This window comes from Amphibalanus amphitrite, unplaced genomic scaffold, assembly GCF_019059575.1.
Source record: "Amphibalanus amphitrite isolate SeventyFive unplaced genomic scaffold, NRLGWU_Aamphi_draft 000593F_arrow, whole genome shotgun sequence".
NCBI lineage: Eukaryota > Metazoa > Arthropoda > Thecostraca > Balanomorpha > Balanidae > Amphibalanus > Amphibalanus amphitrite.
In genome coordinates this window covers 271,368-289,308 of record NW_024882087.1, presented here as the reverse complement: position 1 = coordinate 289,308, position 17,941 = coordinate 271,368, and the positions used below count along the sequence as shown (strand labels likewise).

The 17,941-nt window shown below is 47.0% G+C and overlaps 1 protein-coding gene across 1 annotated transcript in view; it reads left to right on the top strand.

The window, feature by feature from the left end:
- The window catches only part of LOC122394460 (protein krasavietz-like), a 127,985-nt gene that overhangs the window by 54,198 nt on the left and 55,846 nt on the right, over positions 1–17,941 (top strand). Inside the window, exons 6-7 of the mRNA XM_043391349.1 lie at positions 3,743–3,864; positions 12,112–12,214. Coding sequence (XP_043247284.1) covers positions 3,743–3,864; positions 12,112–12,214 — 225 coding nt within the window. The remainder of the gene's footprint in view (positions 1–3,742; positions 3,865–12,111; positions 12,215–17,941) is intronic.

Below are 17,941 nucleotides of genomic sequence, written 5' to 3'. Positions count from 1 at the left end.
CCGCACCACAAAGTATGAGCAGAAGCTGCGCCCAAAGCCAGGGCCCCGGTAACGTGAGGTAGCCGAGTCGGGGCAGCGTGCGCTGACCCAAGCCGGGGCCGCAGCTTTGGGCGCGGTCTACGCATCCCCGCGGGCAGCCCCGGGCTATCACATGACACCGGGAGGACGCGCGGCTCCGGCTTGGATCAGCGCACGCTGCCCCGACTCGGCTACCTCACGTTACCGGGGCCCGGGCTTTGGGCGCGGTCTACCGCACCACCTAAAAGGCGTGTTCGAAACCGCAGGAGCTGATGATGAACGGGTTTATGGAAACTTGATTGGATGAGCATATCGGTAATAGCGATTTCAGTGTGTGCATTTATTGTTCATAGTGGTGTGAAATGTGGTTGGGGTACGACCGACAACCCGTCGGGGCGAATTTCGCACTGGGGTACTCAAAATTTGAAGAATTTAAGACGTTTCCATGAGTTTTGAAGGTATGGATAAGTTCTAAAAATCCGGTTCTCCTTATCTGGGCCATTAACTCCATACGGTCCAGGAAAGCTGGCACACTACCTTTAACCCTCGCACGACCAGGCCATTTCTCATTACACGAACGACCAGGGGGGGGGGGGGGTTACGACCCCCCCCCCCTGGCGTTTCGAAACGGAAGGTCGTAGAGCTTAGCGGAAAAAACCAACGGATTGCTCTCAACGAGATCTCCCGATTGGTGGTATATTTTTTGGTCCTAGGTCAACATTTGACCTACTTATGACCGGTCAAAGGTCAAATTTTCCGAAAAAATCAAACTTTTTCAACTTTCCGCGGCGATTGCGGCAAAACGGTGGGAGATATCGACTTGAAACCTTCACTATCGTGTTCCTTGATCAATTCTCTATCGTTTGGTATGTATTTCGTTTCCCTAGCTCTAAAAATGGCGCGTTGGGAGCGCCGGAAGTCGGCAAGGTCACAGTCGGCGGCAGAAATTCGAAAAATCAAAATTTAAATTTTTGAAATCTGATTGTATTTTTGGATTTGGGAGGTCCATTTGCTCCCTATAGAAGCTAATATTGCTGCATATTCCCATTGAGGTGACAAGAATTAGCAAAATAGTGGTTCGGGCGCTTTTCAAAAATAGTACCGGACGCTGTTCCTCTTGTGACGTCATAGCTCCGTGACCTGACCTGACCCGGTCAATTTTTTTGCACCACACGATAGCCAATGCTTGCCCCAACATGCATGGGATGTTTCATCATGATCCATCAAACAATGTGGGTATCACCGGCAGAAAACCTAGGGATTCGGCGCACACGTTTGGTAACTGTCGGCCGGAGGCTGTACCTCTTATGACGTCATAACTCCGTGACCTGACATGACCCGATCAATTTTTTTCGGCAAAAGATGCGCAAAGGCTGCCCCAGAGGGTATTGAAAATTTCAGCCCGCTACGACAAGCCGTTTAGCGTGCACTTCGAAAAAACCTCAGGGGGGGGGGGTTGAAACAACCCCCCCCCCCTAGGCGTTCTAGGGTTAAGTTATGACCCCATTTCACCACACGCAAGTGGCAGAAATGACAATGATCAGCTGACGCATTTTTCTTGGCCGAAGTCAGAGCGCGCGGCCCGACGCACCACCACCGCACCACAAAGTATGAGCAGAAGCCGCACCCAAAGCCAGGGCCCCGGTAACGTGAGGTAGCCGAGTCGGGGCAGCGTGCGCTGACCCAAGCCGGGGCCGCAGCTTTGGGCGCGGTCTACCGCATCCCCGCGGGCAGCCCCGGGCTATCACATGACACCGGGAGGACGCGCGGCCCCGGCTTGGGTCAGCGCACGCTGCCCCGACTCGGCTACCTCACGTTACCGGGGCCCTGGCTTTGGGCGCGGTCTACCGCACCACCTAACAGGCGTGTTCGAAACCGCAGGAGATGATGATGAACGGGTTTATCGAAACTTGATTGGATGAGCATATCGGTAATAGCGATTTCAGTGTGTGCATTTATTGTTCATAGTGGTGTGAAATGTGGTTGGGGTACGACCGACAACCCGTCGGGGCGAATTTCGCACTGGGGTACTCAAAATTTGAAGAATTTAAGACGTTTCCACGAGTTTTGAAGGTATGGATAAGTTCTAAAAATCCGGTTCTCCTTATCTGGGCCATTAACTCCATACGGTCCAGGAAAGCTGGCACACTACCTTTAATCTAAGGAAAGACTCCGCTCGCTTCGCTCGCTCCGTAAAAATATTTTTGTTCTGTGAATTATTTAACTATTAATATAAAATGATTTAATTGCTTTGATTTAACTAAAATAAGATTAAATATGATGTTTAAAACAATAATTATTAGGTAATTAAACAAAAAAATATTTGCTGTTCTTACAATAGCAATTATAAACAAAAAAACAATCATTCAAGGCCATAGAAAGCAGAAAGCACTGCAATCATTTGTTTCAGAGTTCAGGGTCCACAGTCCTCAAGATTCCATGGCAATAATACATCTCAGGATCCAAAGTATTCAGGGTCCCACAACAAAAACTTAAACTAACATTTTGATGAGCAGATTTACTTCATAAACCTGATGGTCCAGCTTCCAGGATTCTTGAGGTCCCTCAACAAAATGATGGTGTAGGTCCAGACCCTTCTCCCAAAATCCCGTGACAAATAATAAAACTGGGACTGTAGGTCTGCATTCTGTAGGGTCTTGCAGCATACCAAAATTTTGAGGTCCTGACCCCTGGGTTTCCATGGTTTCTTGGCATATGAAATGCTGAGGTCCTGGGTTTCTAAGGTCTCATGTCACATGAAATGTTGATGTCCTGGGATTCCAAAGTCTCGCGGCATATGCAAATGTTGAGTCCTGGGATTCCAAGGTCTCGCGACATATGCAAATGTTGAGGTCCTGGGATTCCAAGGTCTCACGGCATATGGATGTTTTAAGGTCCTGGGTTTCCGAGGTCTCACGGCAAAAAAGACAATGCAAGCTCCAGGATCCATCAAGGTCCCAGACCTTGGACTGTGCGAACCCTGGATCTCGGACCTTTTTGGGACCTTGGCACAAGTCTGGTTCCTAATTAGTTCAAAGTTTGCATCTTTGTCAATTTGACACATATACAATACATCAAAACCTTAGGATTTGGGCTGGTTTTTATATGTTTAATTGGCTTTGGAAATGTGTCAACGAACTTTTGAGACAACCTGTATAATATGGTAATGATAATAATAACGACAAAGGATTAGCCAAGGCTACAGCTTACATCTTTGGTCACCACTTTTGGTATCTGACGCGAGCACCTCATCGTTCTTACCTCCTTCAATTGCGTTTGTAGCGAGTACATAGCTGCCAGAAGATTTGAAAACGGCTGAAAATGTGTGGGGGTTGGGTGCCAAGGAGACCTCCTGCAGCCTGATCCTTACTCGTGATAGTAATTGATGCAGAATAAAATCATGGAATTACTTCATCCATTTAATTTACTCAATATCAATATAACAAACCCAGAAATAGCAATTTTGAGTTCAAAAACGTTCAGAATAACTATAAACTGAATGGTTACATCACTGAATGATTGCACTTTTTCTACAAAAAAAAAGAAAATACGTCGTTGAGCGACCCCTAAACATCAAAATTTTGCTAAAATATTATTCACACGCTGTTTTTTTACGCCCAGTGGAATAGTATGAGTGTGTCCCAATGAAGATTTAAACTTGTGAAAATGAGTGCCAATCTCCTGCCCACCGGTCTGACCGGGCCCGCTGTGGTGCTGTGCTCAGGAACATCTGATCAAGGACATGGTGGCGGCCAACTTCATCGTGGAGTTTTTCTGCAGCTGGATGAAGGCCAAGGACATGTCGTCGCTGAAGGCCACCCTGAAAAAGGGTCAGCTGGAGAGTCGGTGAGTGAGCCGGCACCGGCGCTGCGCCCCCCCCCCCCTCCCGCACCTGTATCGGCCACCAGGCGACAATACAAGGAATGCTGCATAGGTTCACTCGTCAACACTGTCAGGTTCTCTCTTCCTTACGTAAGGTCTCCGTACGTACTCATACCCTTCTGGAGCAAGGGCGGCGCCACCGTGGGGGCAGTGGGGGCAGACTGCTCCCACTGACAGGAGGCCATGGGGGCAAAACTATGTTTTTGCCTCCACACAATTTGACTGGGTTGACAAGGGAACAGAAGACTTGTGTTACTCGATTCATGATAGGATAGGATATGATGATGCAAACGGGGCTACAAAACTCCAATGCAAAGCTGTGCAAAGCTGTCACGGGGAGTCTAATGGTGGTCTTTGTTTTGCGCTACGAGGTCTAGAATTGCTAAAAATTGAGTTTGAGAATTTGACGTCATCAATTTTGACCAGTTTTTTCGCTATAACTTGGCCAGAAAAAGAGGTATAATAAATCGATCTCAAATTTGGTATGTATGTAGATAGAAGGCGGTAGGGACTATCACATATCTTCCGGTTTTTTTTTCGAAATTCAAAAAACTTTTTGGATTTTTCGGCTATTATATTCAAAAAAAAATTATTTTTTGATTTTTGGGGTCAAAATCCAAAAATTTCAAAAATCCGAGATAGCAGTTTTGTAGCCCTCTAAATTTTACACCTTTTATGTTGAAGCATTTTTCTGTATCTCTAAAGCTGTAGGCCTGACAGCTCTTCTCGCGAAACCTTTTGGGGAGCATTCATTCTGGCCAGGGTTCATAATGTCCAGGGTACGATATGCCCAGTGTCGAAATGGCCAGTGCCTTGAATGGGCCAGAGTTCATAGTGTCCAGGGATTGCATGGTCCAAATGCGGCCAACTGGCTGCAGATAGGGTATATTCAAAGAGGCCAGGGTTCATAATGTCCAGGGCACGATGTGTCCAGTGTTCGAAATGGCCAGGGTTCATAATGTCCAGGACACGATGTGTCCAGTGTTCGAAATGGCCAGGGTTCATAATGTCCAGGGCACGATATGTCCAGTGTTCAAAATGGCCAGTGCCTTGAATGGGCCAGAGTGCATAATGTCCAGGGATTACATAGTCACTGATAGTGACGTCATAATGTAAAAAACACGGAACCAGCTCAATGCGAAGCAGTGCAGTGCCGAAGGCAATGCCTTAGGAGAGATTACAGGCAATAGTAAATCAAATATTTTTAGGTTAAGTGGTTATGTATCTGGCTTACCACTTAACCTAAAAATATTTGATTTACTATTGCTTGCAATCTATTCATGCGAGAAACTATTTCCTTATCCCCGGTAGGCAAACATCATTACCGTAGGTTAGGTTAGGTTAGGTTAGGTTAGGTTAGGTTAGGTTAGGTTAGGTTAGGTTAGGTTAGGTTAGGTTAGGTTAGGTTAGGTTAGGTTAGGTTAGGTTAGGTTAGGTTAGGTTAGGTTAGGTTAGGTTAGGTTAGGTTAGGTTAGGTTAGGTTAGGTTAGGTAAGGTTAGGTTAGGTTTGGTTGACTATGTAATCCCTGGACACTATGAACTCTGGCCCATTCAAGGCACTGGCCATTTTGAACACTGGACACATCGTGCCCTGGACATTATGAACCCTGGTCATTTCGAACACTGGACACATCGTACCCTGGACATTATGAACCCTGGCCATTTCGAACACTGGACACATCGTGCCCTGGACATTATGAACCCTGGCCTCTTTGAATTTACCCTATCTGCAGCCAGTTGGCCACATTTGGACCATGTAATCCCTGGACAATGTGAACACGGGCCAATTCAAGGCACTGGCCATTTCGAGCACTGGACACATTTTGCCCTGGACATTATGAACCCTGGCCTAAATAATACGCACCCAACCTTTTTTGGGGTCGAAAGTGGCAGAAATGACGTCACTCTGACGTCATTAGCGTCCAACCTATCATAGCCTTTGGAAAAAAAATGGTCACAATGTTCAATAGCTGTTCACGGGAGAGTACCAAGAGTTTGGTGACGATCGGCGCAGCGGTTCTCGAGATATATCGAAAAACTAAGAGGGGGGGGGGGCAAAAAATTTCCTCCCCCCCCCCCACCGCACACTGGTCGGAAACGCTCCAGCGAGAGGCCAGCGGCCTTTCCGCAAAAGTTTTTTGCTTGTTATTCCACAACTAGTGAAGCAAACTTCATAAAACTTTGCATACCTTCTCTGTCATATGTAAGCTATCATTTGTATGTCAAGCACTAAATATATGACGTAAATCTGTTAAGTTATGACGTCATAATTGAGTATAATACAGGATCTAGCACCACTTTAAGTCAACAAGGGAAATTGGGAGCTGCTATTCGGGCACCGGGAATGGTTTCATGCACTCCTTGCAAGGTCCAGTGCTTGACTTTAGCATTGTTGACTTTGCGTGACGTCATTTATGACGTCACTAAGGCCATGTAAGTTTTTCGTCAATAACTCCTGATCAGATGGAGCTAGAGAGTCGGGAAAGCCACCATTGGACTCAGGAAGACCTGCCGAATCGAATGATATGCGATATGACCTCCTTCAACCATTTTCGTGACCTGAGGGACTCCGACCTGACATTGACCCGAGGTTAACACCTTAACCCTCGCCGGCACGGGGTTGATGCACCCCCCCCCCTAAGGTTTTTCGCGAATAACTCGCGTAAAAAGCGGCCGATCGCGACGAAACTTTCAGTACCCTCGCATTGATCAATTTTACACCTACCCTGAAAATTTCATGACCCTGACCCCAATGAAGTTTGACCTGTGACCTCTTTTCCGTGACCATGTTTGGCCGAAATCGCGATTCGGCGTATGTCGGCTCGCATTAGCCGCGCTTTTGCAAGCTTTTCGTGGTTTCAAACGTTCAAACATGTGATTTGATGTTGCTCCCATACATAAGATGGGTGTCAAGGTCACCTGAAGGTCAGGTCAGATCATTGACCTTTGGTGACCTCGGGTGACCTTGGTTCACTTTTTCGAGTTTTACATGTTTCTAGGCTAGTTTTTGTAGCTGAATTCTAATTCAGCAACCATTTGAACATTTACGAAGTAGTTTTGGCGCCTTCGTAACATGTTACGAAGCTGTCAGAGGCGGTTGACACGTATTACGAATACCCGTCAAACCCCTACCGGTTGACCTGACCTGACCTGACCCGACCTGGTCTAAATGCTTAAAGACATCATCTCTGATCAAAACTAATACGATATTCGTGATCAGCACCCCGGAAAACCACATAGCAACCACAATTTACGACTTTCTAACAGGTCCCGATTTTCCCGGTTTTCGGGTCATTGACCTGACCTGGAAGGTCACCCGATGACCTAGGACCTTAAAATTGGGTATCATCGGCTTCCTCTTGTGACGGGCAACACGCTCGTCCGTTTTTTCCGCGAGGCTCTAGCTCGATCAGGGGCCAAACGCGAGGGAGGGGGGTCGTACCAACCCCCCCCCCCCTTGTGCCGTCGAAGGACGCAAAATGGCCTGTGCCGGCGAGGGTTAAGTTGCCTTCACCCGAACACCAAGTATAGCATTCAACGCGCCTGAGCTAGACAAACACGATTATGCCAAAATCGCGGCAGTGCGACAAATTTGTGGCAAAGTAATTAACCTAAAACCGAGCCCGTGCCTTGTGGCACTTACCTGACCTAAGAGGTCACTGGCTGACCTAAGACCTTAAAATCGGGAAGTACCTAATTTTTGCGTCTTATAACGGCACACAAGCTTGTTTTTTTTCGCGAGGCTCTAGCTCAATTAGAGACGAAACGGCGAGGGAGTTGTACCAACCCTCCCCGGTCAATGTAGAAAACCAATCGGTCCGGCCAGGGTTAAATACCGGAATTGTGATCTAATGTAAAAAGACGGCCTAAGGTAACCCGACGTCAGTGACAGGTGTCCTATAGGTATTTGCAGCGCCTTATATTCACGAAGGTTTCAATTTCCACTTTCTTCAGCCGAGTGATGGTTGTCAATAGCAAGGCTCTCTAAATGCAAGCCGTAATCGCCACGCAATATGTGGGAGGTTTTTGATGTCAATACATACATAAATGCATACATAAAACGCGCTTTTCACAAAATTCATAAACTCAAGCGCATCTGTTTTTAATGACCAGTTAACTACGCATGGATGCGTGCAGGCCACACAGGTCAGCGTAAGCCGGGCGCGGCGGCCGAGCCGAAACTGGGGCGGGGCGGGCGGTAGTTGGGTAGGAAGAGCGGCTCCTGCAAATTTTGCGCAAATATGCGCAGTTAGCTTTTATGTTGCCCTGGTGTAAATTTAAATCCTACTTCATCTCACAAAAAATCAGAGTGGAACTAGATGGGACTACCTGTTGTTTCCTTACCTAAACTTTGCAGTTATATTCCAGAATCACTGTAGGAGAGCCTTCATAAAAAAGCTATAGTACATCTTAGTTAGGGAAAAAGTATATCAAAAATTTTGCACTGACCAGTCGGCAACTTCATAACGAACATTTTGATGCATAATATGTGGGATTTCAATTTGGTGTCTATCAGCAATAAGACTCTGAATATCCGGCTCAAGAAACCTCTTGCTCCACGTCAGTTTCCGAGTTCTGGGATACCCCATCTTCGGGGGCTGATTACAGCTATTTTTGGTCACCCGGATTAGCTTTTTTGGCCTAAGTATAATAATTTGATCAATTTCAAATCGATCTATATAAAAAATAATCCGAAACTCCGGAATCGCCCGTGGCCTCTCGTGAGGGCGTTTCCGACCAGTGTGCACCGCCTGGAAGGTTAATATCAAAATAACTTCTATCGGTATTTATGTAAATGAAAAATGATTTCATTATACCAAAATGTATATTTATAAAGCAATATATTATCCATTTCATTGTTTTCCTTAGTTACTATCCGCTCTGAAACACAGCATCTAGGTGTGACCATCAGCACTGATTTACGTGACTCAGCGCATGCGCGGTCTCGAGTAAAACGTGCCCGTGTGGCGTACGATTGTAGCCCCTTCTTTGACATCTGGGAGCATCGTTGCTCCACTGAGAGCTGCTGACATAAGTAACCTGGAATTATTTCAATCTTCTAGTATAAAGGCAGCCATTGGGCTCCCTGTGTATGCTCATCATTCTGCCCTAATGTCAGCGCTTGGCATTTCTAAGGTTCAAGAGCTTCTCCGATCGCTTACGCTTCGCGGCTTTGCTCATCTGTTTCGCTCGGATCATAGGCTTAACCCTCGCCCGCACATGCCATTTTACCATCTTAGAACGCACATGGGGGGGGGGGGGGTTGCCACCCCCGCGCCATTTCGTTCCTGTTGGAGATAGAGCTTCGCGGTAAAGACCAAAAAGATTCTTTGGGAAGAGACGAATCCAATGATACCCAGTATTACCTTCTCAGGTCAGTCATTGACCTTCCAGGTCAGGTCAAACTAAAAAATGTTGCTGTTTTGGATCACCGTTGGATATCAAGTGCGCTGCTTATCATATACCGATGACGATGCGGTTTTCTGGTGCTAAGCCGGCTAGAACATCTTTGTCACACTACCCGACCAGGTTTTTGCTGCTGAGGTCATTTCAGGTCAAGCTAGGTCAAGGTCAATGATATATGTTTGTATGTCTGTGTGTATGTGTGTATACTGATGTGTGCACCGATTGTTTATGTGTCCATATTACATGAAATCATAATCTGAGAAGCTTTTACCCAAAATGCAGTAAAAAAAAACACGAAAAGTAAATTCAGCTTGCCTAAAACGCAATTATTTTAGATGACCTACAGGGTGTCCCGAAATTGATGCGCGGTTGGTGCCGCATGTTATGTTGTCCCTCCCGAGTGCTGAAAAATTGCAATTTTACCGGCTCTGGCACCACTGACATCTTGCTGGTCACACGATCACGTGAACCAAGCGGCTAACCCGACCACGGCCGGTAGTGGGCGCGGGAGGCCACTCTTGTCCAGACAGGCAACGTGGAGAAACTGCATATCACCAAAAGTGAAAAGGCACAAACTACCGATCCGCTACCGCGCGGTGGGGATGATCAAGGACGGTGTGACCCAGGTTCCGGATGCCAGAGAATTGGGCGTCAACTCTGCGACAATTAAACTTTGAATGGACCGCAAACGATCAGGAGAGACACTCAAGAACAGCACAGTTCGAGGGCGGAAGACTGCCTTGAGCCGAGTGGCGAAAATCGTGATTGCAAAGCCGACCTTTAAAAAGCACCATTCAACATCGCTGACAAGAAAACTGAATGAGATGCATGTCCCAGCATCCAAATCGACCCTCCACCAGTATTTGAAGACTATCTTGAAGCTGAAGCCGCTCAGATTCAGGATGCCGACCTGGCTTACCGTGGTCCAGAAGTGCAGGCAGCTGGATTCCGCCAAGACCCACAAAAACTGGACCATTAAGAACTGGAGATGCGTCCTTTTTAGTGATGAGGTGCCTTTTGTGGTCTCTAAGCCCCTAACTGACAGAACGATCGAAATGTAGGCCAACGGCAGCTCTGAGGAGTCCGCTGTCGAGACGGTGAAACGTCTTCTGAAGAATATCTTTTGGAGCATGATGAACTACAGAGGCTCTCTGAGCTTCACGAGGTGCCTTGGGGACAGACCGTGACTGCTGATTACTATGTCAGCGAGGTGCTGAAGAAGAATGCTGCCATAAAGATGCTGGGGAAAAGGTAAATGGTTCAAAAACCAGAGTCAAACTTTTGTCGGACATGTCCAGAGCCATTTTCCAGCAAGAAAGTGATCCAGCTTATCACGCCAGGAAGACCCAGGACTGGTGCCGAGCGAGGCTCCCAGGCCTCTGGGAGACGGGGACATGGTCTGGCAACAGTCTGGACCTGTCCCCGATCCAAATTATCTGGACAATCGTCAGAAAAGAGTTCAGCAAGCTCCCACGGGCTAGCTCAGAGAAGAAGCTGTTTAAGAAGACATAAACGACATGGCGTACTTTCAAAGGAGAGACTCTTGACAACCTGGAACGTGACACGCTAGAGTGCAATAGACTGCGTATGCAACTGAATGGGGACTTGATAACATATAAGCCGTGAAATAAATTCAAGCACTTCATAAGTTATTGAGGATAAAACAGCCGCGCATCAATTTCGGGACACCCTGTAGGTTGACCTTGACCCTGACCTTGACACCTGTGCATCGTCGAACAACATGTTCCATGGTAGGTGAGAGGTAAGACTGGCCAAAAAGGCCGAAATCATGGTGTCAAAAGCTCACAAGGCCCATAGCCAACGCAAGATGTTAAAAATTGGTCATTTGGGTCATGATATGACCTGAAAAACAAGGTCATTTCTCCGAAACCAAAAACCACAGAAGCTTGAAATTTTCAGTGGACATCAAGAAAGAATAGAGGAGCAGCTATACGAAAAATCAGGCTTCTAGCTCTAAAAATGTTGAGTGCAGAGCAGAAAGACTGCCTGGGGGGTGCCCCCCCATGTGCGGGCGAGGGTTAAGCTGAGGCCTCTTGCACCAAACTACCTTCCTAGGTAAATTCAGATTTTACCTAGATTCTCTTGCACCAAACTACCTACCGAAAAAAACGCTACCGTGAAAATTTACCTAGAAATTCTACCGAGCGGCATAAGAACTTACCAATTCATGCGGGTACTTTTATGTAAATTAGGCATTACAAAATGTTTAGACAATGATAAATCAATGTTTTATGAGTGAATAATAATATAATTGACCAAATGCTCCATGGGTTCACAGAGGTGCTTCTCCGTACCAAGGCGATAAACCTCCGTAGTAGAACAGCCAGGTTGAAGACTCACTGGTTGCCATGGAAACGAAGCTTATTTGCTCAAGTAATTTAATATCAAAATAACTTCTATCGGTATTTACGTAAATGAAAAATGATTTCATAATACCAAAATGTATATTAATAAAAACAATATCCATTTAATTGTTTTCCTTCGTTACTTTTTGTTTGCGCCCACAAATAATTCGTCGCCAAACAGCCAATCAAAACAAATCCTAAAAACGCGAGCTGTCAAATTTACCTTGGTAGGTAGGTTGGATGGTGCAAGAGAAGTTACCGCCGTAGGTAGTTTTACTAGGTAGGTATTTTGCCGATTCTACCTAGCTAGGTATTTTGGTGCAAAAGGCCTCTGGTGTGTTTTCATTGGTCGACTAATGGTGACGGTTGGTGTGATATGGTGTGTTTTCACTGGTCGACTAGTGGTGACAGCGGTTTTTTTTTTTGCCCACCGTCTTAGTCTGATGGAGTTCCTGCCGGCAAACAAGCAAACTGAAGCATACTTTACTGAGTTCTTCAAGGAGAAGGGCCTGTCGGAGATCGTCACCTTCTGGAAGCAGCAGGTAGGCGCTGCCCCGGGTCGTACCGCCAAGGCACGGCCATCCCGACCAGCCCCCGTTCACCAGCTCCGATATTCCTTTATATTGTGCGTCAAAAGTTTTGGTGCCTTCCGTCTATCCGATGTAACTTAGAATATAGTTACTCCCAAATATCGCGTTGCTGAGAAGGTCCTTGCGTTCCTGCAACCTTCCCTGAGGCCTTGATAAGCTTAACAGCTGATTTTGAGCCAAAGGGTCATCGCTTAACCCGGCACCGCCTGGGCTATTTCCGTACCCACGACAGCCTGGGGGGGGGGGGTCGGATCCGACCCCCCTGTTATCTCGAGAACCAATGGTCGTATTGAGCCCCGCGAGGCGGCGTTCGAAAGGTCTCCACGAGACCTTTCCAAACCACTCTTAACATTTTAAGATTGAGGTCAACTTTCGGGTCAATGGCAGGTCAAAGATCAAATTCTGGGGTTTTGCATGATGAGGCTTACGGACAGCGGAATCGATAGTTCCTGCTCGAAACTCACCAAAAATGACCTCAAAGGCCTATTGAAGATACTGTGTGCGTATAGGGGTCATACTATGTAAGCACGGGTCAAGGTCAGCTGGTCAGGTCAGGTCACGAAAGGTCAAGATTTTCACTTTCTGCCACATGGGCATGCGACACATGTTTTATGGCTTATTTTTCACGCCGAATCCGATGGTCATGGTTATATGTAGCCCAAAGTCACTCTCCTGGTCATCAGCAAGCATAAAACATCGTTTATATTATACATCACCGAGAAAAAAATCGATTTTTCAATTTCTTATTTTTGGCATAAAAAATGCACTTTTCTGGACGACTTTGTCCCAGGAATCTAATGCTGCCATTTGTTTTCACATGCGATGTTCAGAAGTGCCTCAAACTCATGAAAATGCGTATGACGTCACCATGCCCTATACATGTTGGAGTTGTTTCTTACAATTTGGAGGTCAAAAATAAAGATAGAAAGTTGATATTTGGGTCGGCCGCCGGCACCAAGCCCAGAGTAAAACGCCCCACGGCCTGGGGCAATAAGCCCCATGCTCTAGATTAAAGATTAAACATGGTAGTTGGCTAAATCTTACATGAGAGGTCCGTTAGACCGCTGGAGGCACGGCACTGAAGTTACCACGTTCTATCCTACCAGGTGTTCAGCAATGCGACTGTGCGACTGGGCGCTCTCCCTGTGGCGTCCGTTGGCTGAGTACACAGCCAAATCCCACCGGACTCGCGTCGCAGGCCAGGATCACCGGTCGAGCTGGATCGAAATGGGCCAGCACCGGTGGATTTTTTAACAGACCTTTTGCCTCGTCAAAAGACCTCTGCTCAACCTCTGTCCACCGCCATGGCCGGTTGGTTCTGAGAAGTGCATACAAGGGCGAGAGCTTTGATGCAAGGCCCTGCAAAAACTTGCCATAGTAGTTTACCAGGCCTAGCCAGCTGCGGAGAGAGGCGACGTCTCTCGGCTCGGGAGCACTGGTGATGGCCGTGACCTTGTCATCGGTTGTTTCCACCCCATTGCCGCTTACTTTGTGCCCCAAGTAGGTCACACTTTTCATGCCAAATCAACACTTTTCCCGGTTCGCCTTAAGCCCTGCCTCACTCAGTCTGTGTAGAACCTCGCGCAGTGCCTCCCCGTGATTCTCTGCTGTGGGGCCCGCACCACAACGTCATCCAAAAATACACAGACGCCAGGGATCCCGGCTAGCAGCGTGTCCATCGTCCTTTGGAACAGAGATGGCGCTGAGGCGTAGCCAAAACTGAGTCGGGTCGGTCTCAGGAGACCCCTGGATGTGTTGACAGTCAAATATTCCCGTGAGCCTTCATCGAGTACCATCTGATTGTATGCACACTTAAGATCTATCTTTGAAAATAATGTGCAGCCGGCCAGCTTAGTCAAAAGCTCTTCCACCCGTGGAAGTGGATACTGCTCTACGTGTGCGGCCCTATTGATAGTCAGCCTATAATCCCCACACAGTCGGATCTTTCCGCCGGGTTTCGGAACCACCACTAACGGAGCGGCCCACTTACTGTGTTTGACTGGCTCCCAGAGTCCCTGCTGGATCTGCTGGTCCAGGTCTGCCTCCACTTGGTCACGGTAGGCCAGTGGCACGTTTCGGGCCTTGTAGAACCTCGGCTTAACACGCGGACCGACGGGGGGGCCGATATCCGCCCCCCCCCGAGGTTTTTCGCGAATAGCGGGAAAACCGCGGGGCGTAAATTTGGTACGACTATTCGCTCATCAATTTTACACATCGTGTGCAAGTTTGAACCTCCTAACTTTTAAGGTCAGGTCACCAGGTCACTTTGAATGACCCAACCTCAAGTCGCTTTTTTGCATCTTTGTCACCGTGCCAGAGCTACAGTAGATGTCGGAGGCCTTTGAAAGTCGCAGGATGTTATAAGGTCATTAGTAGCTACAATTTGTATATCTCGGAATTTTGATATCGGTGACCTAAGGTCAGGTCAATTTCGCGACCTCCCCATTATAAGTCAATGGGGAAAAAATCAACTCCCTGTTTTTACCACTAAAACGGGTCGGAATGGCCCCATATACCATACATGACTTCATATACGATCAACCTTCACTACCTTGAGGTCTGTTTTGCTGTTAGGAAGCTGTAAGGTCATGTGACGTCATCAAAGGTCACCAAAGGTGTTTTACCAATAATTCCGTACAGGAACAAGATAGAGCTGCGCGGATGGTCTCATTGTGTTCAGCTGTCGAGAACGCAAACAATTAACGCAGGATGCCCTCAAGGATCGGTTTTAGGACCACTTCTGGCATTAGTGTATCTTAATGACCTAGATGGTGTAACCGAAAATGAGCTACTCTTCTTTGCTGATGACACCATTTTGTTGAAGTCTCATTTACACGGCTCGTCAGAAGCAGAACGATCAATTCAACAAGACATTGCAAAAATAGAACACTTTGGAGAGAAATGGGCAATCACATTTAACTCGTCAAAAACTACACAGCAAACATTCACTAATAAACGCACACTTAGCCCACCCTCCCTTACCTTTGGACGTAGTCCGATCCCCACAGTAGCTAATCACAAACACCTTGGCTTAAATATAACCACTGACCTCAAATTTCATCTGCATACAAAAGAGATAGTAAGAAGAGCAAATGCTGCACTAGCTCCATTGTACCCCGTGGCGAAATTTATTCCTCGACGCGTTCTAAAACAAATCTACTTAACATATGTACGACCCCTACTTGATTATGGAGATGCAGTCTTTCATGACTCCCTTACCTTTAGAGACTCTTTAAACTTAGAAAGGGTTCAAAACAGAGCAGCAAGGCTCATAACCGGAGCTTTTCGAAGGACACCAACAAAATCACTGCTAGTAGAATTAGGACTTACAACATTGCATACAAGAAGAGAAATAAGCACGCTTAAACTATTTCACAAAATCAAGCACCATGCGCCCCGCTATCTATTAGACGTTATCCCCGGCACAAGATGCGAACAAACTCAGCGTGACCTCAGGAACTCTCGAAGCATAAGTGTACCATTCAATCGCTTATCTTCCTTCAAAAACTCATTTTTTCCTTCGACCATTAAAAGATGGAATCGACTATCAGAACAAACCAAATCAATCAGAAATGCTATTGAATTTAAACAAACCTTAGAGAAGATGTATGGGGTAGCGAAACCTTTGTTTTATTATAGCTTGGGAACCAAGGGAGATAACATTTTGCACACTCGCCTCAGGCTTGGTATGTCCAGCTTAAACTCTCATTTGTTTCAAATAAATTCATCTTTGGTAGATTCACCATATTGTAAATGCAATTCCCTCACAGAATCAGTACACCATTATTTCTTGTCTTGTCCGCAGTACGCACAAAAAAGGGAAGAGCTTGAAGCATCGTTAAGACATTTAATAAATAATTACCATACGCTTAACTCAAAAGATAAATTAACTATTATACTTCATGGTGCTGGAAAAAACAGTAGCCTGTGTGTGGCTGTGGCTGCTTCGGTACAAAAGTATATCAGGGAAACCAAGCGCTTTGAGTCTTAAATATGAGATACTGTAAAGAAATATGATTTGTTAAAGGTAGGAAAGCCACGGAAAAGTGATGTGTGATGTGGGGTGTTTGTTGACAATTATCATGGACCAGTGTGAATGATGTACCTCGACTTAAGCACGTAAGTGCTTTTGTACTAATTCATACATGCGTCTGGATGTTCAAATACATGTGATTGATTGAAATACATGTGATTGAGCTCGTCAAGACGCATCGATTGATATACATGATGACCTCGAGGTCACGTGACCTGAGGTCAACCTTTGACCTTGACCTTTCGAGGTCAACCTATATATCATTCGATGCGGATTGACGAAAGGATCACGATGATGCCCTTAGTTTGTTCCTATCTTGACTAATTCAAAAGTTATTCGAGAAAACTCTCTCCATATCTAGCGCCGCCATTTTGACTTTTTCGACCCCTGTGACGTCATCTTTGACCTGTCCTGAAAATGACCTGTGTAAAAATTGTAGACCTTGTCCGTGCGTATCCGATGCCGTTTTCTGCTTGTCGCTATCTTCGTTCTCGAGATTCAGGGGGGGGGGCGGTCATCCGCCCCCCCGTCGGTACTAAGTTGGCGCAGACCCCCGTCGGTGCGCGTGTTAAAGGTCCGGACTCCACCGATGGCGGAGCCCCTGGTCACTTTCATTGGAATAGGAAAGCCAATGAGGAATGCTAGCTTACACGCTTGTATTGCAGGAGAACGGAACGCACAGCTGCAATACATGCTTTTTAATAAAAAAATAACTGACTCCGGTTAATAAAGCCACCGCTTAATAAATTCAAACACCTTGTCACCAAGGTGGATTTATTAAGCGGATTCCATTGTAGTCGATATTTCGCGTCCTGGCCAGTACTTGGCCCGCATTAAAAAACGGTGCATTAGGAGAGCACCCTACTGTTAAGTCTTCTTGGTCTTGAGAAATGCCACATGGAACCGGCTACGTGTATTGACGGTTCACAATAATAAACAAAAGAAGGAGCACAGACATGTTCGGACTCAGCCCGGCCAGAATGAATCCATCGACCCTGTTCATTCATACCAATCCAAAGTCGTAACCATGGAAACGGTAAACACGTGAAATACCATGCGGGGTCCAACACCATGGCAAATGCCAATACAATAACGTCTCCCGACTAACCAGGAAACCACACATCTCCCCCCGGGTCGACCGGTAGGTCTTCAGCTCCGGGTCGACCTGTAGCCTCCCCGGGGGCTGACGCCGTCGGCCGGTGCGCCGCGGCGCCATTGTCTCCGGCGGCTTCTCCGAGAACCGCACCGTCTTTCGAGTTCGGGCGGGCGTCCCGTCCTTGTCGTCTCTGCGGGCCAGACCTCCTCGTGTTGCGATGATTGGGCGGTAGGGGCGGATGAACCTCCTGTTACGCCACAAGATACGGCCGCTCGGCGTCTTGACGAGGTAGTCTCGGCGGCCTCCGATGCCCACCACGAGTCCCATCTTGTCCCACAGGCCCGTGGTCGAGTCCTGGACGGAGACGTGCGCGCCGATGCGCAGTGGCCGCAGTGGCTTGGCTCGCTCGTTGTACGCTTCCTCCGCTTTCTTCTGTCTCTCCTCTCCCTTTCGGTCGCAGTCTTCTGCGGCCTTCTGCCAGACTTTGTCGAAGGCGCGACGATCCATCGGGACTGCCGACCGCACTGCATGCCTGTACAGAATTTGGGCG